Genomic DNA, 24,828 nt, shown 5'->3' with positions numbered 1-24,828 from the left:
CAGACGGAGTTTAGTTGAGTTAAATGCGAGGTATTGCATTTTGGTAAGAAAACCAGGGCAAGACTTACAGGTAGGGCCCTGGGGAGTGTTATTGAACAGAGGGACCTCTGGATGCAGGTATATAGTTCCTTAAAAGTGGCATTGCAGATAGACAGGGTGGTGAAGAAGGTGTTCGGCAGGCTTGTCTTCAATGGTCAGAGCACTGAATGTCCTGTTGTGGTTGTACAAGATATTGGTAGGCCATGTTTAGACTGTTGCTTATAATTTTGGTTGCCCGCTAATATGGGAATGATGTTGTTAAACTAGAAAGGGTACAGAAAAAATTTACAAAGATGTTGCTGGGACTCGAGGGCATGAGTTAGAAGGAGAAGCTGGATAGGCTGGGACTTTCTTGCTTGGATCGAAGGCGGAGGGGTGACCTCATAGAGGTTTATAAAATCATGTGGGACATAAATAAGGCAAATAGCCATCTTTTTTCCAAGAGTAGGAGAGTCCAAAATTAGATAGCATAGGTTTAAGGTGAGAGGGGAAGGATTTAAAAGGGACTTGAGAAGCAACTTTTTCACATAGAGGGTGGTGCAAGTATGGAATGAGCTGCCAGAGGAAGTCGCGGAGGTGAGTACAATTCCAACACTTAAAAAACAGTCAAACAGCTACATGAAGAGAAAAGGTGTGGAGGGATATGGGCCTAATGTAGGCAAATGGGACTAGTTCAGTTTAGGATACCTGGTCAACATGGATGAGTTGGACCAAAGGAACTGTTTCTGCACCGTATGGCTCTATGTTGATGATTAGTTTGCAATTATGGTCAAGGTGACTCTTGTATTGTGTGGATGCAAGAGTCATTGTTGTTGATGTTTCGGAGGAATAAATCGTACCAAATTGACGGAAAACAACATTTGACTTCTCTGGAAATACAGTTCTCTTATAACTTTCTGTTTTTGGTTAAAGTTAAATTCAAAACAGAATGAAAGTGGTAACATGACACAAGCATGAGATGCATTTGGAAATTGAGAATTCATTTACTCATAAGCAAATATGTTTACACAGGAAATATACAGAAGCTCAAAGCACACATGATCAAGTGACAAAAGCTGTTGTACTTTGTTTCTGAGACCTGATTAAATCTCTGTGAGGAAGAAATCATCACAAATTAAGTGTGAGCACACATGGAGTGCTTCTTGAAATTTTGGAGAACATATGGATGGATTAATGCAGAGCCCAGAAATGTTATGTGCGTTTCTTAGTCTGCTGATTTCTATTCGCCTGGCGTCAATTACAAGCTGTTCCTCAACCCACTTGTTGATTAAAGAAACAAGCCTGGGTATACTTCATAACTTGCAGTGACACATATGAGGGGAGAACAGATCCAATGCAACATCCCACTTCACTTTGAAGGGAGTTTAAATGAGTCTGAATGTGGTACCAAAATTGTTGTAATAAATATAAATGCAGGGCAACTAGAGGCCCCTGAAGTGTTAGTTTTACAGTTTCAGGATTACTGTTTACTAAATAAATTGTTTAACATATTTTTAATTTTATCCACAGTCAGAAATTAATAGAAGGTACCACATTTGCTGAAAATGTGACATAAAAAGAGAATATGTGTCAGCAGCAGAGAACTGAAAAGGCAGTTTAGCATCTAGAGTATAATTCTCAGGTTCTAAGACTGATTATTATATAGCAATAACCTGATAAAGGAACTGTTTCTTTATTACAGTATTTTCCAAATATAAGAAGATTTAAGGCTTGTTAGGCCTTCAATCTAAAAAGGGTTCAAAAATGATAATGTGGAATGATTTTGATATAACAGAGCCATTAGCTTGGATCTCCACTAGAACCTGAGTATGTTTGTAGCCTCAGGTTTGCATCCTGTTCCATCTCCTATGGGTGAGACTAATGCTGGCAGGAATGTACATTTTAATAAGCATTTAGTTTGTAATAAAAACTTTTAACAGTTACAACATGCAGGACACCAGAGATCAATTATTTACTGCAAATATTTACTGCTTACTAGCAAGTCTATTTAAAATGCGCACAATATTTTTGGAACGTTTTTGAAGTGGACAATTAGCAAGCTACCAATTTTGATATACCTTGAACTCTGATACAAAATTAATTTAATTTCACAGTTAACTATATTGTAAGGTGTGCATTCAGTACCTTTTTCATTACATATTTATTCCTTTTTGCACATTTTGTACCAATCTTATGAAAAACTGTAGGTATTAAGATCAACCATTTATTTTCATGTTCTTTGCATTAGTATGTCATTGCATGCCACCTTCAAAACTGGATCCTCATTAATATTTTGAAAATGGAAATAAACCTCTACTGCAACTCGTAAGTTTTGAGGACTTACTTGTTGCTTGACAATTTTAGACTCTAACTAACTAAACATTAAAACAATAAACAAAGCTATGGGACAATTCAAAGAAAAGTAAATATAATTTTTCTTGAATAAAGTATCTTGACACCATAAGAACACACCAAGATTGAATGTGTTTTAGGGTATAGAATTAAATTTGAAAGGAACTGGCAAATCTCTACAAATTCACTGAAGACTTTCAACACAATATTTAACAATTCTAGTGTTGTGAAAGTTGTATAATGTACACACGGTATTAATGTAATTTTTAGTATTTGGATTTCAAAACATTGACATATTTTATGGTTACTTCTGAGAAGGGTTTAGTTTCAAAATCAAACAAGGTCAGAGGGTTTTTCTGGAGCAGCGATTAAATCCAGCATTTTGTCATAAAGCAGGTGACTGCAGGTTCCTGTGTGTTAATGTAAAGAAGTTTATACTTATGTACAAGCGTAGGGTAAATATTTAAGGTCATTAGACTCATTTTCAGTTCAGATAAAGTCAGAACTGAGCAAGTTTTAAAAAATAAATTCTAAAGACACCATGGCTAAGCTCAGAAGCAAGTTTAGTTTCTAGGCTAGGTGGTGGTAGTCTCCTCAGCAGAAGGGTTTAGTTTGCAAAACTTGCAAACCAGAGCGTTCGGTTAGAAATCTGGAGGTTATTAGAAATGAGAAAGTTTATGAGCTCAGATTTGTGAAAAGTGCATGCTGGCAGATTTGGAAATGACTCACTGAACTGCTTGCATAACTGTAAGGTGTCAGTTAAGTAGAAATGTAAGGAGTTGTGACAAGAGGTATGATTTCTCTGGACGTGGGTTTCTGTAATGAACTGTGTGGAAACAGGTTGAAACTTTGTTTTGCTTTGTGTTTTAAGATCATTCTAACTTGTTTCTATATTCAGGCAACTTGGTTTCTATTTTTTTGACATTTCATTTTGCAATGAGCTTCTGTTCTGTTGAAGAAAATTTTCACCCTTCTGTGCTTCTGCTTCAGCCACTAACTGCCACATCTGTCAAGTATATTTCATTCTGGTATCTGACTTGTCCAGTAATTCACCAGCTGGGATCGAAGCAACAGAAGCACCGCTTTTAGAAAATCATTTGTTCCACTAGAAGTTAGAGACAGCACTATGGAGAAGTACTGCCTGTCACTGTTTTTTGAAAATGTATTAACCTTGAGTGGTGCAACTAATGACAACCGTGGCACCTTTCCCAAGTATTAACCACAATTATGTCAGCGTTGAATTAATAAAAAGAAAATTCACAATGCTGTGAACTACATTAACCTTGGAGGAGGTTTTGCTGGTTCTTTATTCCAAAAGAAATGCAGGAGGTGAGCTGTACACAAGACTGTAAATAGGCACATTTGTACGCAGAGCAGCATTTTTTTGTGTGTTTTCAAGGGCTGTTTGTGTCAATAATCACAGCTGCCTTGTTAATAAAAATTTAACGTGGTAAATTCAATTCCAATTACAGATAGTGAAATGTATTTACATTCAAATTTAACACCAGGAGATCTTTACAAAATTATGTCAAAAAATATCTCCTTTGAAGAAAGATAATGGAGTTTTAAGAAATTCCAGCTAGTTATGCTTTACATCAAAAAAGTAACGCCAAATGGCCATTTAAATACTGTTTTGGTAAAAAGTTTAATATGGAATGATCAGGGCATAAAAATAACTGAGATCCTTCAGCAGAAATCAAGCTGTTTGGGAATCTGACAAAAATCAGGATTGTAATATAATTTCTGTTATTGAATCAGAACACGCAAGAGTTAAACCTCAACAGAAATAAAACTATAGTGAACTTAAAACCGAATCACCCTATTGAACCTACCACACCCCTCCTAGCAGCAAGAACTGCAGCTGCCCTCTGCCAACGTTTATCCATAATGCTTAGTTGACATACTTATTCACGGTTATGCAAGCATTGTTACAAGTATTAGTATAGAATCCTTGCACTATAATCCCTCAGAGAAACTTTGGAACTCCTCTAATCCTTCTGCATGGACTGCACATTATTAAGGCCTATATGTGACAGACACACATACTCATGAGTTTTTGCACCAATTCTTTTTCCAAATGTAATCATATTTTGCCTGGAGTTCATATTGACCCAGCACTACTATAATTCAACTTACTACTATATTTTAAGTATTACTTTAAAAGTGTTTGACAACAACCATATTTCCAGCTATGAGATCAAATGAAAATTCATATTTCTAGATTTGATACAACACAGAAGGGAGCATGATGCATATCTTCCTGGACAGTCATTAAGAACAAACATAAAATATTAAAATTAACAACTTTAAAAACATCTGGATTGTTTCTATTCTGACTACAATGGTTTTGTGAAGTGAACAAAGGCAGAAGTCTGCATACTCTTTCACTATAAACTGCAACGTAATTATTTAGTAGGCAATCATTTAGTAGGCAACAAAGATATGATATCTATGAAGTGCTTCGCTTCACCACTACTGATAAATTCTACATAGGTCAATCTGAATTACTGCCTGGAATTCTGCCTTGCCAAATTAAACAAATACCCTGGAAGCATGGAAATTCTCAAGTCTGAAATCAGCACTTTTCCTTCTGGGTATTTGTCCATGTCATTAAAAAGGGCATACAGTAGTATGGGATGAACATGAACCTCCAGTCCTGGGAAAGATGGACTTCATGTTAATCCTGTTCAGTTACACTCACTCCTATAATCCATAGTATTTAAGACTCAGAAAAGAGCTGGAAACATGACATTATCAACAGCGAGCTGGCCACAAGAATATAATGATTGAAACACCTTAAATTTCAAGAATTCTATTAGTTGTGGGGACAGGAGAAGGCCTCTCCATGCAAAAATATTGCTAAATGAAATGCTAGCATGTGGCACATTTCTGATCCTTTTAAGATTTTGAGCCATATATCATTTAGTGATGAGCGTTCTGCCTACTTCCAAAGTTATATATTTCAAAATATAACCTTCTGCTACACAGCAAACTTTCACCTGTAACAGAGGCAAAATAAAAAAAAAACAATAATGGTTGGAATTTCTTTATGTGGATCCAGCCATATACCACCGATTCAGAAAGCTGCTATTTCTAACCTCACTCCAAAGACCTGTGTAAAAATTCTTAAGTAGTATCCTACTGCAGTGCTGAGAGAGTGTTTTGCTCTGTTGGAGACACTGCTTTTTTGACGAGACATTAAAGCAAATCATCCCACACGAAGGAAAGCTAATGATAACTCAGCACCATTTCAACAAAATGTAGGGAGCTCTCACCAACATCGAACCCTCAACCATATCCAATACAACAGATATTATCCAGTCATTGTGGCATTGTTGTTTGTGGACACCTGATATTTGCAAATAAAATTCCTTGTTTCCTACATTACATTGACCAAGCTGGTTGAGTCCTAAAAGATATAGCTGCTTGACTGGGACCGTGGAAGATGAAGAATGAACCAACTACATGGAAAGACACACTTAACCTCAATAAAAGTGACGACTGTGGAGACAAAGTCACATCTTGACTTTGAGGACACTCTCCGTCATGTTTTGTGGTAGTACTACTATGTTAAATGGGAAAGACTAAATCGATCCAGCTAATCAGGATCGGGCATCCACGAGGTTCTGTGGCCCGTCCGTATCAGCAAGATTGTCCTGAAACACAATCTTTGGCTTCACAGCCCAGTATATTACCTACTCTTACCATCAAGCAGTCCAGAGAAAAGTTCATTAAGTTGATCCTGGATATATAGGGACTGTCTTATGAGGACAGGTCGAGTACACTGGGTCTGGACTTATCGGAATTTAGAAAAATCAGAGGCGCCCTTACTGAAACATACAAGATTCTTAGTGGACTGTGGAAAGGTTGTTTCCCCTTGTGGGACAGTCTAGAACCAGAGGCCATAATCTCAGAATAAGGGGTCACCTAATTAAGACAAAGAGGAGGATGAATTTCTTCTAAGGGTAGTGAATCTGTGGAAATCTCTGCGCAGAAAGCTATGGAAGTTTAGTTGTTAAGTATATTCAGGACTGAGATAGACTAGCTTGGGTCAAGAAGACAGCCACATTTACCTCCCATTGCCAAATACTCATTACCCATTTATTCTGTTCCATTTTAAAAAGTATTTATGTTGTTCTTTTGCAATAATGCAAGACCTTTTTTCCTTCATTCACTAAAACTTAGGTTTTGGAGTAGATCTGTAGCTCAGGTTGTGGGTGTTGAGGTTGGTTGGCTCGCTGAACTGGTTTGTTGTTTTGCAAACGTTTCGTTACCATGCTTGGTAACATCCTCAGTGCAGCCTCCGATGAAGCATCGGTGTGTTTTCCCGCCTGGTTTTTAAACTCTGGGGTCCGTTGAGATGGATTGCCTCACTTCTGGTTGTCCTTCGTAGTGGAATGTATATGGGGTCGAGTTCAACGTGTTTATTAATAGCATGCTTCATGGAGTGCCATGCTTCCAGGAATTCTAGTGCTTGTCTCTGCCTAGCCTGTCCCAGGATCTTGGTGTTGTCCCAGTCGAAGTTGTGGTTCTCCATGTCCATGTGGATTGAGATGAGTGAGTGTTGGTCGTGTCTTTTTGTAGCCAGTTGGTGTTCATGCACTCTTGTTGTCAGTTTCCTTCCTGTTTGTCCGATGTAGTCTTTCTCGCAGTCTCTGCAGGAGATCTTGTAGATGACATTGGTCCATGGCGGGGAGTGGGTCTTTGGTTCGGGTGAGCAGTTGGCGTACGGTTGATGTGGGCTTGTGTGCCACTCTGATGCCCAGCGGTCGTAGGAGTCTTGTGGTGAGTTCCGATGTGTTCCTCATGTAGGATAGTGTGATGAGTGTGTTGGGGCGTGTAGAATCTTTCTGATGCTGTTCGTGTAGGCATCGTCTGACTCTGTTCTTTGGATATCCATTATCCTTGAACACTTGGAAGAGGTATTCTTCTTCCTCTTGGTGTAGTTCTGTGTTGCTGCAGTGCGTTGTTGCCCTTTTAAATAGTGTTTGCACGCAGCTTTGTTTGTGCGTGCTGGGATGGTTACTATTCAAGTTCAGTACCTGGTCTGTGTGTGTGGCTTTTTGGTGTACTTTCATTTGCAGTTCCCCATTTGTCTTGCGCTCTACCATGACATCCAGGAATGGGAGCTGTTTGTTCTTCTCCTCCTCTCTGGTCAATCTTATTCCGGTGAGGGTGTTGTTTATAAGTTTGTGTGTCTCTTCCAACTTGATCCATTTGATGATGACAAAGGTGTCGTCTACATAGCTTATCCACAGTTCAGGTTGGATTTGCGGAAGGGCGGTCCTTTCCAGTCTTTGCATCGTTGCTTCTGCTATGAGTCCGGAGATAGGCGAACCCATGGGTGTCCCGTTGTTTTGCTCGTATGTTTGGCCGTTGAAGGTGAAGTGTGTGGTCAGGCACAGGTCCAATAGTTTGAGCATGTTGTCCTTGGAGATGGTTTCACTGGGGTCGTGTTCTTGTTCAAGTAGTGTTGTCATTGTTTCCCTTGCTAGTGGTATGTCTATTGATGTGAATAGGACAGTGACATCAAACGATATCATGGTCTCTTCATCCTCTATCTTTATGTCTTTGACGGAGTTGAGGAATTCTTGGGCTGAGTGGATAGAGTGGGGTGACTTGTTGACTAGGTGCCTGAATCTTCCTTGTAGTTCTTTGGCTAATCTGAGCGATGGAGTGCCTGGTAGGGAGATTATGAGTCTGAGGGGGACTTCTGGCTTGTGCACTTTAGGGAGGCCGTAGAATCGGGGTGTGTTGGTTCCTTTGGGTTTTATTTTTAAGAAGTCTGTTTTGTTGATCTGTCCTGTTTGTTTAAGTCTTTGTAGTGTGTAGAGGATTTTGTTGCCTAGTTGCGGTGTCGGGTCAGTCTGTACTGGCTGGTATGTGCTCTCGTCGGCGAGCAGTGCTTGTGCCTTGGAGATGTAGTCCCTTTTATTCATTATCACTGTCATGTGCCCTTTGTCTGCAGGTAGTATTGTGATGTTCTTGTCCTTCTTTAATCCGTCCAGGGCTTGTCTTTCCCGTGTGTTGAGGGTGTTGAGTTCACTCCTTCTGGTTAGTGTCGGGATTACTGTCTGTCTTATGGTTTGTTGTGTTTCTTCATTGATATTGTTGGTCTTGAGTGTGGCTTCCAGTGTAGCTAGGAATTCCGTTTTGTTGGCGTCCCTGTAGTTGTAGTTCAGCCCTCGGGTGAGAACGGCTTTTTCTGTGTCTGTCAGTTTCCTGTCAGAGAGGTTTCTTATCCATGTTTCTGTTCTGTTGTCGTTTCTCAATTCTAGCGCCATGTACAGTAATAAATTATTTTAGTCTGTTTAATTTAAATATTCACTTGCACTGAAAATATTTCCCATCCAGTTCCAGTTTATTTTTGGCAAAGGTTGGTTACATCTTGCATGATCTAGTCAGTGTTCCTACTGATCACTGAGAATGATTACCAATAACAAAAATACAGTGGATAAAGTAAATAGATCGGTAAAATTTATTTCATTTGTCAAAGGCTCTCGATGTTTACACTGACAAGCACTGATATTTCTTGCTCAATCAGTTCCCTATTTCAGTGATCACCAGCTATATAAGTTTTAGAAGGTGAAGAATGGAAAAGGAAAAACACCCACAAACATACAGATTTTTGGATGGGCTAACAACTTTTACTGTTGAGACTACTGAAGTTCAACAGAAAAATTTGAGTAAGTTATGACCAGCACTTCTGTAACGTATGGAGCTCAACGTGTAAAATCATGCAGGGTGTTGGTGTAGGTGTTATAAAGTTCTAAAACAATTCAGTTGACAGCTAAAGCCAAGATGACATACCTTGCATTCTTTATTAATTCCAGTGAATTGTCACGTTGCTCCATGGCCCATCAGCCACATACTGTAGGTGTAGGCACAAGTTACATGATTTTGCAACAGACTTACACACATTGTTTTAACTATAGATAATCAAAAACCCCATATCTTAACTCCAAGATTTTGATATTATTTGTCTGGTCTGTATACAATATAACATTTGTTCCTATGCTTATATTGAAGAGTATGATTGTCCATCAAGCTAGAACAATATTTGGTTCTCCATCAAATTATCCAAATTGACAGAAGAGAATTAGAATATTTTTATAAGCCAACACAGTCACACAATATACAGCACCTGGAAGAAGGGCATTATTAGAAAAGGTTATAACATAATACTTAGTAACTATATGTAGAACAAAACTTCTCAGTAAGAAAAGAAATGTAAAATCAGACAGCTACACTCTAAGTTAATACAAGTCCTAATGACCAGCAAGATGTTATTATTAACTGTAAAAGATATTTGAACTAAATGATCAGAAGTATCCTGCTCTCACTATTTCAGGAGAAGTCAGATGCATTTAACACAATGAGGTCATTCAATAGTTTAATTTTAACCTATTTGTGCCATAAGAAATTGCAACAGAAGTAGGTCATTTGGCCACTTGACCCTGCTTGCCATTCAAAAGAATCATGGCTGATCTGACATTCCTTACATCCACTTTCCGGCCCTTTCACTTTGATTCCCCTACTGATCAAGAATCTATCCCAGCCTTAAATATACACAAGGAATCTGCCCTAACAGCTCTCTATATAAAGCAGCTCCAAAGACTCTCAATTCTCCGTCAGAAGAAATTCTCTCATTGCAGAGCATATAGACATCCCTGATCACTCCCTTGTATCCGTCCACTTACATACCTTTCTGAACATAACTGTTTCTTTACCTGCTCTGGAAAAATCCCCCCTCAAAGTCACTTACAAAGGCCACTCAGCCTCAAATGCACATAAAAGAATATAATTAGGAGCAGGAGCGAGTCATTCAGCCCCTTGAGCCTGCTCTGCTGTTCAACAGGAATACAGCTGATCCAAATCTCTAAATTCCTGCTTACCCCCAAAAGAACTTTTCACCACTTTGCTTATTAAGGATCTACCGACCACTGCCTTAAAGATATTCAAAAAGCTCAGCTTCCGGTGATTTATAAGAAAGAAAGTGCCAAAGACTCATGACACTCTATTGGAAAACATTTCTTCTCATCTTGCCTAAATGGGTAACCCTGATTTTTTAAACAATGAATCTTAGTTTTATTATCTCCCACAACTGGTAACATCCTTTCCATAACCACCCTGTTGGGACACAATAGGATCTTATATCCTTCAATCATAGAAAATAGTAAAAGGGGAGGCCATTCTGCTCGTCGAGGTTGCTCCAGAATTTATCCAACTCAGGACCGTGTTTCCACTTTCTCCTGTATTCTTTGATCCCTTTAGCCCCAAGAACAATATCTAACTACTCCAGGAAAACATTCAGTGCTATCGCGTCAATTGCTTTCTGTGGTGGAGAACTCCACAGTCCCCACTCTGTGGATGAAGAAATTTCTCCTCATCTCAGTCCTAAATAGCGTCTTCAATATCCTTAGTCTGTGATTCCCTGGTTCTGGACTCCCTAGTCATTGGGAACCTTCTTCTTGAGATTACCTTGTCTAGTCCTGTTGAAATTTTATAGGTTTCAATGAGATTCCCCCACATTTTTCCAAACTCCAGTGAATATATTCCTAATTAAACTAGACTTTCTTCATGTCAATTCTGCCATCCCAGGAGTTAGTCTGGTAAATCTTTATTGCACCCCTTCCTAAGCTAAAACATCCTTCAGTACTCTAATGCTTCAAGTGTGGTCTCACCACAGAGCAAGACATCCCTGCTCTTGTACTTGAATCTTCTCAATATGAAGGCCAACATACCATTTGCCTTATTCATTGCCTGCTGTTTTCAGCATCTGGTATATCAGGACACCCAGGTCTTGTTGCTCCTCTCCCTTTCCCAATCTACCTTCATTCGGATAAAAATCTGCCTTCCTGTTTTTGTTACCAAAGTGGGTAACCTCACATTTATCCACATTATACTTCATATGTCCACTCACTCAACTTGTCCAAATCACACTAAAATCAAATAATCTTTGACTCCTCTAAACTCCAGTGGTTATACGCCCAGCCTGCCTTCCCTTTCATCCAAAGACAACACAACTGTTCCAAGTTTCTGAAGAAGGGTCTCAACCTGAAACGTCAGCTTTCCTGCTCCTCTGATGCTGCTTAGCCTGCTGTGTTCATCCAGCTCTAGGCCTTGTTATCTCAGATTCTCCAGCATCTGCAGTTCCTACTATCTCTGTTCCAAGTATTAGTCATTTAGACTTTCTCTGAACTGCTTCCAATGCACTTACATCCTTTCTAAAATAAGGAGAGGAATATTGACACTGCATTCCAGATGCAATGTCACCAATGCACTACATAACCGAAACATCTTCCTACTCATATATTCAATTACCTTTTCAAAGCCACAATTGAATTGGCTGCCACCACAGTCTCAAGCAAGTCGCAAGATTTCATGGTGGAAGCATAAGCATTTTATGACATGAGAGTTAAACAAAGCAAACACTAAATGATAACTTAGTTAACATTTGTACTCTAAAACTTTGAATGAATATCAGTTAAAAAACACCGATGACCAGGTAAAGTGCAGTCAATTATAAATTACATAATAAATGGGCGATATAAATAAGACAGATTTCAAGAATTGGCTCAGCAATCCACACAGTATATATGTCCTCATTCTTTGTCAGAAATTTCATCTCTTTTTCTATGGATTTAGCCCAATACCCTGCTGAAAGCAGCACACAATGATCAAGTGTTCCATGTTGCAAACCGCCTCAACTCTTAAATGGATAACTTAGATCTACTAATGTTACCTTCAAGTAACAGGAGCATGTCTGTTTTTGCCTGCTGGACCTAGTCTCTGTATTCTGTAGCTTGCCTGTACTGCACCAATGGGACCATCTTCTGAGCTCTGACTGCTTTTATATGGTTTCAGGTCCCACATCACAGAATAATGTGCACAAAACTAGAGCATGTAGGATTAAGGGGAGTTTATTGGAATTGACTGGAAACTGGTAATGGACAGAAAATAGGAGTAGGAATAAATGGGTCATTCTCAAGTTGGCACACTGTGACTAGTAGGGTACCACAAAGATCAAAATTTGGGCCTCAGCTATTCACAATCCAAATCAACAATCTGGATGAGGCAATTAAATGTAACATTTTTAAAGCTGCAAATGACAAGATCAGGTGGGAGTGAGAGGTGTCTGAAGGTTACAAAGACACTTCAAGAGCCTACTGAGATGCTAAGTGAGTTGGCAAAAATTTGGCAAACAGATTAAAATGTGGAGAAATGGGGGTCCTCCACTTTGATAGGGAAACACAGTATATCTGAATTGAGAGAGGGTGGAAAGTTTTGAGCTTCAAAGGAACTTGGGTGTCCATGTTCATGACTCATTGAAAGTTAACTTCCAGGTACTACAAGCAATTGGGAAGGAAGATGTTATGTTGGCCTTTATTACAAAAAGATTTGAGTATAGCAGTAAAGACATCTTAAAGCAATTACATAGAGCCTGGGTACAATGTGCAGTTTTGACCTCCTTACCTAAAGAAAGATGTACTTGCCATACAGTGAGTGGTTCAAATTTTCACCAAATTAATTCCTGGGATAGAGAGATTGTCTTAAAAGGAAAGTGGAACAGATGGTGAGAATGCCTTAGGCAAAAGACAAAGGGAGTTCTAGTGGTGGTTAAAAAAGCGATAGGGATGTAAAATGGGTATAAACGATAAGTATGAAAAGGAGAAAGTGGGGGGATTCATTTTCTTAACACAATTAGCACTTCTTTGTCTTTTGCTCTGGGCATCCTCACCATCTGTCCTTCTTGCTCCTTCTCCTCCTCTGCCAACAACATAAAAAAAATCACCATTTTCCAGCCCTTTTTAGTTCTGAAGAACTATATCAGACTCAAAACATTAGCCTGCTTTCTTGCTCCACAGATGCAGCCAGACCGGATGAGTTTCTCCAACATTTTCTGATTTTATTTATGTAACTACCGAAGCTGTTATTGGTAAATGAAGCTTCTCCAAAATGTTTTGCAAGGCAACCATTTGTTTTGACAATGAGGCTGTGGCGATGGTTTCCCTAACAAACTGGAGTTTAGTGCTCTGAAACACCCACAAACCCTCATCATGCAACTTGAGTCAGCAGATAACTTATAAATTAATTACAGTGCCCTTCAAAGCCTCTTTTGCAAGAATATTTTACAACGGAGAACAATATGACTTAAAATTAAATTTTAAAAAATTATTATTGGATAAGATACTGAAGGACCACTTATGTCCAACGAATTGGTATCCAGCACAAATATCTACCTCCAAAGAATGGAAAGTAAAAAGAAAATTCAAGTAAAGATAGAATAGCAAAATATATTAGGGTTAGAAAAACAAATCTGACTTTTCATTTCGCAACAGGGATCATAGTAAAGTACTGTACTTACTGTTCAATCCTTGGAGACAGGTACAGTTTAGGAAACACCTGAGTAGCTTCAGTATCCTCAAAACTGACAGAAAGGAGAGCAACATCTTCTCCTGGGTCTATTACTGTGTCCTGGGAGACAGGAAACAACAAATATTGTAATTATAGTAATTTTTAAAAAATCAAACTAGTTTTAGAATTGTTTCGCCCCAAATAGTTGGTCTTTCCCATGCTAGGAAATAAACTCTGTGCTCCCAAGTGAGCTATGAAAGATGCATGCAGTTCATTAGTAATGAGAATTTTTGCTTCAAGGAGAAACAATGTCCGCATTACACCATAGCCACAGCTGGTTACAAATGGCACTGAGATTTAAACCGAGTTCATTCTGGTGCGGCTTTGATCAGAGTCCATGGAGTTGAGTAAGTAAGCTGTTAGTGAAGATGTGAAGGAGGTATTCCTTTGCTTTTTCCTTTAAAATGATGCCACACAGTATGATTTGGTTCTGTTTCAACTACAGGGGAAGAAACTAAGAAACCAATTGCTTGGCACATGTCTAGTCAGTAATTCGGTCTATTCTATTACTAAGGCTTAAATTGTTGATATAGTACTGGAAAGGGGATGGAGATGGGGTGCAGAAGCTAGGAAATAAAGTAATTAATTAAGTTTGTTTCTTTCAATTCAGTCATGGAACATGGGCATTGCTGGCTGGCCATCATTTATTGCCCGTCTCTAGTTAACCTTGAGCTGCCTCCCTGAATCGCAGCAGTCCATGTGCTATATAGTAGGCCCACAATTCCTTCGGGAGGAAATTCCCGGATTTTAGCCTGACGACAGCAAAGGAACTTTGATATATTTCCAGGTCAAATGGTGACAGACTTGGAGCGGAACTTGCAGATGGTGGTATTCCCATATATCTGCTCCCTTTTTGCTTTTACATGGAAGTGGTCATGGGTTTAGAAGGTGCTGTCAAAGGATCTTTGGTGAATTTCTGCAGTGCATCTTGTAAATAGTACACACTGCTGCTACTCGGCATCGGTGGTAGAGACAGAGAGAGAGAACACATTTAGATATGGTGCCAGTTAAGCTGGCTGCTTTGTCCTAGATGGTTTGGAACTGAACCCAGTCAGGCAATTGGGAAGCGTTCAATCACACTCCTGACATGTACCTTGTAAATAGTGGACAGGCTTTGGAGAATCAGGAGGTGAATTAATCACTGCAGTATTCCTAGCCTCTGACCTGTTTTTGTAGCCACTGTGTTTATGTGGCAAAACCAGTCGAGTTTCTTTTCAATAGTAATGTACAGGTCGTTGATAGTGAGGGATTCAGTGATGATGAAAACACTGAATTTCAAAGGGCGGTGGTTAGATTGACTCTTATTGGAGATTGTCATTGCGTAGCATTTATGTGGCACGAATGTGACTTGCAACTTGTTAGCCCAAGTAGTTAACTAAAAAATATTAAAAAACAGTAGGGTGGGTGATGCGTCACTGCCTCAGCATGTGGGACTTTCAGGTTATCAAAGCCATCCAGGGCAAAAATGTCTGCAATAAGTGTCTGTGGCTTGGGGATCAGAGTAACTGAGTTGAAGACTGAGCTGCAGACATTGAGGGGAAAGAGTTACCTTGATATATTGTACATGGAAGTGTACACATCGCATAGAGTAAGGTTTCTGATTTGAACAGTGGTCAATGAAGAGGCATGTGGCTGCAGCTGAGGCAGGTAAAGGAATCAGGAGGAAGGACTGCAGGAGACTCAGCCTTTGTAACTGTCCAATATGTTTGAGGTTCTTTCAGCTTGTTTGGATGTAAGTGGGCTGAAGGGTTTCTGAGTAAACTGACCAACGTTGGTACAGAAAACAATTCAAGTGGGGAAACAAAAATGAATGTTGTGGTAGAATGAGATATTGATGGCATTGACAGAACTGTGAGGTGAAAAGCAAGGAGACCAGAAGGTTGCATTGCCTGTCTGGCATCAGGGTTTGGAACAAAAACAAAGTTGCTGGAAAAGCTCAGCAGGTCTGGCAGCATCTGCGGAGGAGAAAACAGAGTTAACGTTTCGGGTCTGGTGACCCTTCCTCAGAACTGACGGTGGCTGGGAAAACGTCAGTTTATATGCAGAAAATAGGGAGGTGGGTGGGGTAGGGAGTAAACAATAAGATAGAGCCCAAAGAGAGAGAAAGACAGTTGGACAGACAAAGGGGTTGCTAACGATTAGGCTGGGAGGGTGAATAGTTGTTAATGGGGACTGCTGAGCTTTTACAGCATCGACAGTTCTTTTGGTTTTTATCAGGGTTTGGAACATCGGTTTAGAGCCCGAGGGGAACTCGGGAGGGAGACTATCAGTGACCACAGTCCTAGAGGAGCACAGACTGCTCTCTCATTAGACAGAGACATGACCGGTGGTGATTTTGGTCAGAGGGTCACCAGGACTCAGGCAGGGTCAAGAAGATAGGGTCTTCGTGACGGTCTCAGCAGGTGTGGGAGCTGAATCCATGGTGTTGGTGTCACTCTGCATTGGTTTTGGTATCAACTGAGCTCACTGGTCCCCAAGAGCTATTCCCTGATTAAGAAATGAACCTGAGTTGCAGCAGTGAAAGCATCTGATCCTAACCACCAGAGAAGCTATTATTATCTGAGCTACATGCAAACTGGCACTGGAAAAATACAGCTTGAGAAACAGCTCCAAGACAGGTGTGGTAGAACTTGATTCTAGTTTGTGGGACATGAGCCTCAGTATTAGGCAAAATGAGATCTGTCCCATTAAGGGAGAAAAGAGAGGGGCTAAGGCAAGAATTTTAAACTGAAATAAGGGCAATTATGAGGGCTTAAGTGAACTGGCAAGTTCAATTAAGGGATAGGTTAGTAGAGACGCAGACGTTAAGAGGATATTTCAGGATACACAGAATAGATACATTCCAACAAGCTAAAAAAGACTCAAAGGGAAGAAGTTACCATTCTTGGTTAATGAAAAACATGAAGACAATATCAAACTTGAAGAAAAAGTATATATTGTGACATTAAACATACTCAATGACTGACCATCTATAACCTCTGAGATAGAAAATATGAAATATTCACAACCAGAGGAGTAAATAAATTTCTCCTCATGTCAGTCCTAAGTGCCTAAGTACAAGATAGGTCACAGGCCAGAAGATATGCTGCAGGGATCAGTGCTGGGGCCTCAACATCTTACAGTTTAGATAAAAATCTTGAATGAAGACGTTAAAGTATGATTGTTAACATAAACATAGGTTAGAACAGAAGTTATGAAGAGGATGTAAGGAGTCTACAAAGGGATATGAATAGGTTAAATGAACTTAGTTTCATTTTCTTTTGTTCATTCCTGCATTGTGGGCATCATTAGGAATTCAGGTATTTATTGCCCTCAAATGGTAGCGAGCTGCCTTCTTGATAGCTTTGACAGCTTGCAAGGGCATTGCCATAGGGAGGTTTAGAACCAAGGGATACAACTTCAAAAGAAGAGGAAAAACACGACTGACATCAGGAGAAATCTACTTACTTAGAGGGTTGTGAATCTTTCGAAGTGTCTGCTCCAGGGGGTTGTGGATGCTCAGTCATTGAGATGTTTAAGGCCAAAATTAAACAAGAAAATGTTGAAGAAACTTAGCAGGTCTTGCAACAACTGTAGGGTAAGGGGTTAATATTTTGAGTTGCCTGACTCTTCCTCAGAATTGCTTGAAAGTTCTAAAGGGGAGTCATACTGGACTCAAACGTCAACACTGTTTCTCTCCTCAGAGAGTCTGCCAAACCTGCTGAATTTCTCCAGCACCTCTGTTTTCATTTCAGATCTTCAGTACCTGCTGTACTTTGCTTTCATTTTAACGTTTAGAGATCGATGGATTTCTAACTCCTACTGAAGTAAAGGAATATGAGGATAGTATGCAAAAAAGACATTGAAATGGATCATCAGTCATGATTGCATAGAATGATGACGCAGATATGACAGCCTACTCCCGCTCCTATGTTTCAACGGGCAGTTAAAGATGAACAACATGGCCATAGATCTGGAGTCCTGTATAGGCCAAACTGCAAAGGAAACATTCTTTAAAAGGATATCCATGAATTAGATTTTTATTTTACAACAATCTGAGAGTTTCATGGTTTCAATGATGATAATATATTTTGTTTCAGATTTTGTTTAAAGTAGCGGGATCAGATTGAACTGGTACCTCTGGATAATCAGTACGCACCACTCCCAGAAGAAATATGGCACAAACGGATGCATTCAACACGAACATCATGGTCAGCTTTACTTTCTATCTACCTCCCTTCCTTACCAATGAAGAAAATATTACAGAACAACAACCAGAATCATCCCCTTTGCAATCCTCTCAGCAAGCACAATTTCGCTTCACCATTTTCAGACAGGAGGCAGGTGCCTGAAAGTTTAGTTATTTGCCTGTTTACGTTCAGTTTTATTTGCAATGTTCTCATTCATTGAAATGTAAGAAGGAGAGAAGTCATTCAGAGTTTGAGTACGTTCAATTATAGTTAGATCAAACTTGATCAGTACCTCAATTCCTTTTACTTACCTTTGCTCTACACTCTTTATGTAACCAAAATCTATGGAGCTTAGCCTTGAAATTTTCAATTAACCCCACGTTCTGGGATACAGCGTTCCAGGTTTCTATTTCCCTATACGAAATGGTACTTTCTGATTTCACTCCTGAATGACCTGGATTTATGTTAAGATTATGACTCACTGTTCTGGAATCCCCTACCAGATAAGGCAGTCAATTTTCATAAATCAAATCCATTAATTATTTGAGTACCACAATTAGTTCATTGCTCAGTCTTTTTTGTTCTTAGATATCCATCACCAAATCACCTGATTGATAGCTTCGACAATTAACCACGGCAGTACATCAGCAAAAAACGGTAGAGGACAATGGAGGAGCTAAATTAAGACAGAATCAGAATGGAAAATATTGCATCCCTGCCCCAGCAGTGCCTACCTCTTTTTCTAAATGCCTCAAGAGTGTTGATGGACACTGCATGCTTCCTAAGAACACCCAGGCATGAGTGTAGCCACGAATGAAAGTTTGCATTCAGTGAGCAACATGATAATGACCACATAACCCATTCTTTGGGACAATGACTGAAGGATAAATATTAGCTAGAACACTTGGAAGAACTTCCAGCTTTTTTTTTTGAAATATACTATGGATCTTCAGGCAGACAGGGCCTTAGCTTAACAACTCATTTGGAAGACAGAACCTCCGACAGTGCAATGCACTAGAGTGTCCACCTTGATTTTGTGCTCAGCCCCTGAAGTGGGACTTGAAGTTGTAATCTTGTGATTCAGAGGAATGAGTGTTACCAACTGAGTCTGTCTGATAACTGTGAAATGTACTCATTTTGTCAGTCTGTGAGAATAGAAATGTTTACGTGGGACTGAATCATGTGTCCGAATTAAATAAAGTAAAATGGAACAACACATTGTAGAAACAAAAATATTTAGGAAAAAGAGGTACTAACAATGCGTCTGAGTTTGGAAACAAAGTCTGTTTTCCCTTCTACAGATGCAGCCAGATCTGCGGAGTATTTCTAGCATTCTATATTATTAATTTTAAACTAGACTCAAAGGTTAAAAAGTGCACAAATCATAGAATTATTTAGCCCAGAATGTGCCCACGCTGAATCTTTGATAGAACCATCCACCTAATTTAATTCAGCTGCTCTAATATCAAAGCTCTTAATTCTTTTCCCTTTAATGATGAAAATCTGAAAGTAGAACAGAAAATGCTGGAAATACTGAGCAGATCAAGTAACACCTGCGGAAAGAGGGAAGTAGTGTTTACCTTTCACTTTGACGAAACCCTGGTTAGATAAAAGGCTATCAATTAAAATGTTAACATGAGATTTCTGTTTCCACAAATGCTGCCTTTGTGTCTCCAGCACTTTCTGCTTTAATCTTTAATTCCACTTGGATACTAAGAGTACAGTATAAACTGTAAGGCAGAAGGTCAACAAGAGTACACCTGCACTAAAGGGTTGATTTTTTGGGATGGTGGGAAGGGGAGATGTTGGTTGTAAACTTCCATTTCAAAGAAGGCTACCCTGCAGAAATGTGGGAAGTCATAAAAAAAACTAAGGGTCAGACTTCTGTCCTTCAATGGAAGGAAGTCTTGCCCTTGAAAAGCTACCATCCAAACAAACTGGTAAGTGCAGATTACTCCACTACATTTCTGACTTAGGCCTTGTGTGTGTGCAAGTAAATCTTTGGGGAGTCAGGCGGTGCTCAATCTATGCAGAAAGTCCCTACACTTACAGCTAGTCTTTACGTACTTATTCTAGATGAGCAATTGATCAATGGTAACTCACAGGATGTTAATACCAGAGGATTCAACATTGTCATTGTCATTGAATCTATGGAGAAGTAGGGCGACAGTGATCTTCTCAATGCTGGCAAAGACTTCAGAACATTCCACAAAAAGTGACTGGCCTGGATAGAGTCCCTGGCTGCGCTCTTGGATCCTCTGCGGACCAACTGGTAGGAGTATTAGCTGACAACTTTAACCTCTCTTTACTACGATCTGAAATCCCCACCAGCTTCAAGAAGATCACCATTATCCTGGTGCCAAAGAAAACGTATACAGCGTGCCTCAATGACTACCGCCTGGTGGCTCTAACCTCCACAATTGTGAAGTGCTTGCAAAGGCTAGTAATGGCTCATATCAACTCAAGGCTACAAGACTGCATTGATCATTTGCAATTTGCCTACCGATGCAACAGGTTCAAAGCAGACGTCATCTCCCTGGCCTTACTCTCATCCTCGGAACATCCGGGTAACAAGAATACCTATGTCAGGCTCCTACTTATTGACTACAGCTCCACCTTCAACACCATAATTCCAAACAAACTCAACTCTAAACTCAAACTAGGTCTCGGCATCCACCCCTGTAACTCGATCCTCAGCTTCCTGACACAGACTGCAATCAGTAAGAACACATCCTCCACAATAATCCTCAACATTGGTGCCCCGCAAGCCTGCGTACACAGCCCCCATTTATACTCCTTATATACCCAGGTTCGAATCCACCACAGCAGATGCTGGAATTTGAATTCAATAAATATCTGGAATTAAGTGTCTAATGATGACCGTGAATCCATTGTCAATTGTTGGGAAAACCCATCTGGTTCACTAATATCCTTTTGGGAGGGAAACTGCCATCCTTACCTGGTCTGGCCTACATGTGACTCCAGACCCACAGCAATGTGGTTGACTCTTAACGGCCTTCTGGACAATTAGGGATAGGCAATAAATGCTGCCTAGCCAGTGACACCCTCATCCTGTGAACGAATTAAAAAACCTCATAATTGTGTGGCCAAATTCCACCCCAACTCCATTTACAAGTTTGCTGACGACACAGAGTACAGGAAAGAGATTGAGTGCTTAGCGGCCTGGTGAAAAGACAACAATCTCTGCATCAACGTTAGCAAAACAATGGAGGTGGTCATTGTCTTCAGGAAGCAGACTGCAGGGCACGACCCTGTCTGCATCAATGGTGCTGAGGTGGAGATGGTTGAGAGTGTCAAGATCCTGGGAGCAACGATTACCAACAATCTGTCCTGCTCCATCTATATCTATGCGAATGTCAAGAAAGCACAACAACATCTCTACTTCCTCAGGAGCTAAGGAAATTTAGCATGCCCACAAAGACACTTACCAATTTTTACAGATGCACCACAGGAAACATCACAGTGTGGTACGGCAACTGCCCTGCCCAAGAACTCAAGAAACTACAGAGAGTTGTGAACAGAGCCCAGTCCATCATGCAAATCAGGCTTCCATCCATTGACTCTGTCTACACTTCGCGCTGCCTCAGAAAAGCAACCAACATAATCAAAGACACCTCTCACCCTCTTCCGTCGAGTACAGGATATAAAAGTTTGAATACATTTACAAACTGATTCAAGAACAGCTTCTTCCCCACTGGTATCATAGTTTTGAATGGACTTCTGAAATGTTAATGTTGGTCTCTCTCTCCGCACCTTCTCTGTGGCTGTAACATTGTATTCTGCACTCTGTTCTGCTACCTGATACACTTTGTATGGTATGAGCTACCTGTATAGCATGCAAAACAACACTTTTCACTGTATCTCAGTACATGACAATTATTCAAATCAAATCATTCCAACAACATGTTAATGTCCTCCTCTCAGTTTATAATACCTTCAAAGTTTGAGGGACGACACTAAATTGTCCTTGATGAGTTATCCAGAGGACCAGGCTAATACTCTAGGGCTGGAGACTGGCATTTGTGATGCTAGGCAGGTCAAGGCAGGGGTTCCACCATCATTGAGGATGAGGATACTTATAGATGCTCCGTCTCCAGAGAGTCATTTCACAGTCCACTACCATTCACAACTGTATGACGCACATCTGCAGAACCTCATTTGAACATTTAGGTCTATTTATTGCATATTGTTCTGCTGTTTGCATTCAATTAGTCCTGTTTTAGCCTCACCATGTTGATTTCTCATTTTTAGGATGCTTGGAGCTGCTTCTTCTGACATGTCCTCCTCCACTCTTTGCCAGGATTGAGCTCCCAGTTTGATGTCTATGTTGAGTGAGGATTAGGCCATGAGTTTTTACAGATTCTGCTGCTGCTGATGGTCTAATGCACCAAAAGTATACCCAGTTTTGAGCTGTTAGATCTGTGTGAAGTCCGTTTCATTTCATGTGGTGCAAGTGTCACAACACAATTGCGGGAATCCTGAATATGAAGACAAAGTCTTAACTTCACAGTGACTGTGCGATGGTCACTCCAACTAATTGTGTCATTGACATCTATGAAAGGTAGATTTTTGATGACAAAGTAAAGTAGATTTTTCCCTTTTGGTTCCCTCATCACCTGCCTGGGACTCAGTCGAGCAGCTACGCCCTTCAGAGCTCTGACGAGTGATTTAGCAGTGGAGCCACTAAGCCACTCTTGGTTAAACAAAAAAGACAAAGTACTGCAGAAATCAGAAACAAAAACAGAAATTGCTCAATAAGCTCAGCAGGTCTGGCAACATCTATGGCTAGAAAACAGAGTTAACATTTGGGGTGCCAGTTGGCCCTTCTTCAGAACACCATTCTTGATGATGGGCATTAAAGTAAATTCTGTCTCTGGTTACCCTCAGTATTCCTTCCAATTGGAAACTGACTTAAGAGAATACCGAGTCATCAGCCAGTGTTAGAGATGGGCAGTAAGTTGCAATCATCAAGAGCTTTCTTTGTGCATGTTTCACCTGATGCCAAGGTAACTCATAGGGGTCTGGAGTCAATGTTGAGGACTCCTAAAGCCACTCCTTCTCCACTCTAACCAAATGTGTTGCCATCTCTGCTGGGGCTGTCCTGCCAGTGGGACAGGTCATACTTAGGGATGGTGGTGTCTGTAGCAGTCATACTTATACAAGCTATACCTAACAAATAATGTTGCTTGACTGGGGAGGCAATGGCCTAGTGGTATTATCACTGGACTGTTAATCCAGAGACCGAGATAATGTTCTGGGGACCTGGGTTTAAATCCCGCCATGGCAGATGGTGGAATTTGAATTCAATAAATGTCTGGGAATTAAGAAGCTAATGATGACCGTGAATCTAATATCGATTGTTAGAAAAACCCATCTGGTTCACTAATGTCCTTTAGGGAAGGAAACTGCCATCCTTACCTGGTCTGGCCTACATGTGGCTGCAGACCCACAGCAATGGTTGACTCTTAACCCTCTGGGCAATTAGGGATAAGTGATAAATGCTGTCTAACCAGTGATGGCCTCATCCTGTGAGTGAATAAAAGAGTCTGTTGTACAGCTCTCCTAACTTTGGCACAAGCCCACAATTTTCAGTAGATTTGACATGGCTGACTTTACAATGTCGTTTCCAGTACCTATGTCAATCCTCAGTGGTCCATCCAATTTTGTTCCTTGCCTTAGATCGTTATAGATTGATTCCATTAGTAATGACAAACCTAAGGTTACGGGGAGAAGGCAGAAGGGGGCTTTGAGAAACATTAGCCACAATTGAATGGGAGAGCAAACATAATGGACGAAATGACCTTATTCTGCTCCTATATCTTATGGTCTTATAGTAGCTTTGATTAAATGAAGTCACTGGTTAGGCCATTTTAGAAGGCAGCATTGTAGAGGAGAAGGGCAGTTTTCCCTGGTATCCTGGTTAATATTTACCCCTCAACTAATGTCATAATAAACAGATTATCTGGTGCTAATATTGTTGCTTGTAGGAGTTCACTGTGCACATTTTGGCTGCAAATTTCTGACATTACCAGTGACTATATTTCAATAAATACTTCATTGGCTATTAACTGCTTTGAGATATTAGGCAATCGTGAGGAGTATTACATAAATGCAAGTTTCCTTTACCCTTTGACCTTTTCTTTGAGCAGCACTTCTTTCACTACTTGGTATCAATTCTTCTTTCTAGAAAAACCTCTAAAAACATTCCTTACTCTGTTAAAGGTGCTACACACATGGAAGCTGTGTAGAAACAAAAAGCTTTTTCATCTACTACCCTGTACTTAAAGGGCTTTTTGTCATATTAATTTTGTTGAAAATGCTTATTAGGGAGCGAATGACAGCTCAGCTGCATATGCATAACTTTAATTCATGAATGCAGTATCCAGTTCATTTAAAAGTCCCATGAAAACATGGAGATTTATTAGACAATAATTTTATTTTCTTATTCAGTATATTTAATTGTCAAGTCTTCAACTGTGTGGGCTGCATGAATTTCTTGACAGTTATTTTGTTCAGTTGGATTTACTTGTAAGTCAATTCTGGCCAAAAGAGACACAAAGAGAGTATGATTGTACTATTCTAATCTATTACAAATCCAATGATGCATAAATGGAAAAGCAAAAGGTTTTACTGTTCATACTACATCTGGACTTCAAAACTAAACACTAGCACGTGTATCTATTGATAACTGGTTTTCAATAACACATGCTCGACTTGCCTTCGCTGTTCCTGTGGTTTGAAGCTGGATGCTTTGTGATGGAAGAAGTCTATGAAACACTTTAAAGTCTGTATCATTATTCCTTAGACAACAAGGTGCAGGGCTGGATGAACACAGCAGGCCAAGCAGCAT

General features: G+C 40.0%; 1 protein-coding gene across 1 annotated transcript in view; it reads right to left on the bottom strand.

Moving 5' to 3' along the window:
• babam2 (BRISC and BRCA1 A complex member 2) overlaps positions 1-24,828 on the bottom strand; it is a 187,484-nt gene that overhangs the window by 66,439 nt on the left and 96,217 nt on the right. Inside the window, exons 7-9 of the mRNA XM_048596535.1 lie at positions 13,739-13,848; positions 10,262-10,276; positions 2,097-2,102 (exon numbers count right to left, since the gene is read on the bottom strand). Coding sequence (XP_048452492.1) covers positions 2,097-2,102; positions 10,262-10,276; positions 13,739-13,848 — 131 coding nt within the window. The remainder of the gene's footprint in view (positions 1-2,096; positions 2,103-10,261; positions 10,277-13,738; positions 13,849-24,828) is intronic.

This window comes from Rhincodon typus, chromosome 5 (genome assembly GCF_021869965.1).
Source record: "Rhincodon typus isolate 14 chromosome 5, sRhiTyp1.1, whole genome shotgun sequence".
In the NCBI taxonomy this organism is placed as follows: Eukaryota; Metazoa; Chordata; class Chondrichthyes; order Orectolobiformes; family Rhincodontidae; genus Rhincodon; species Rhincodon typus.
This window is presented reverse-complemented; position numbering and strand designations above follow the sequence as displayed.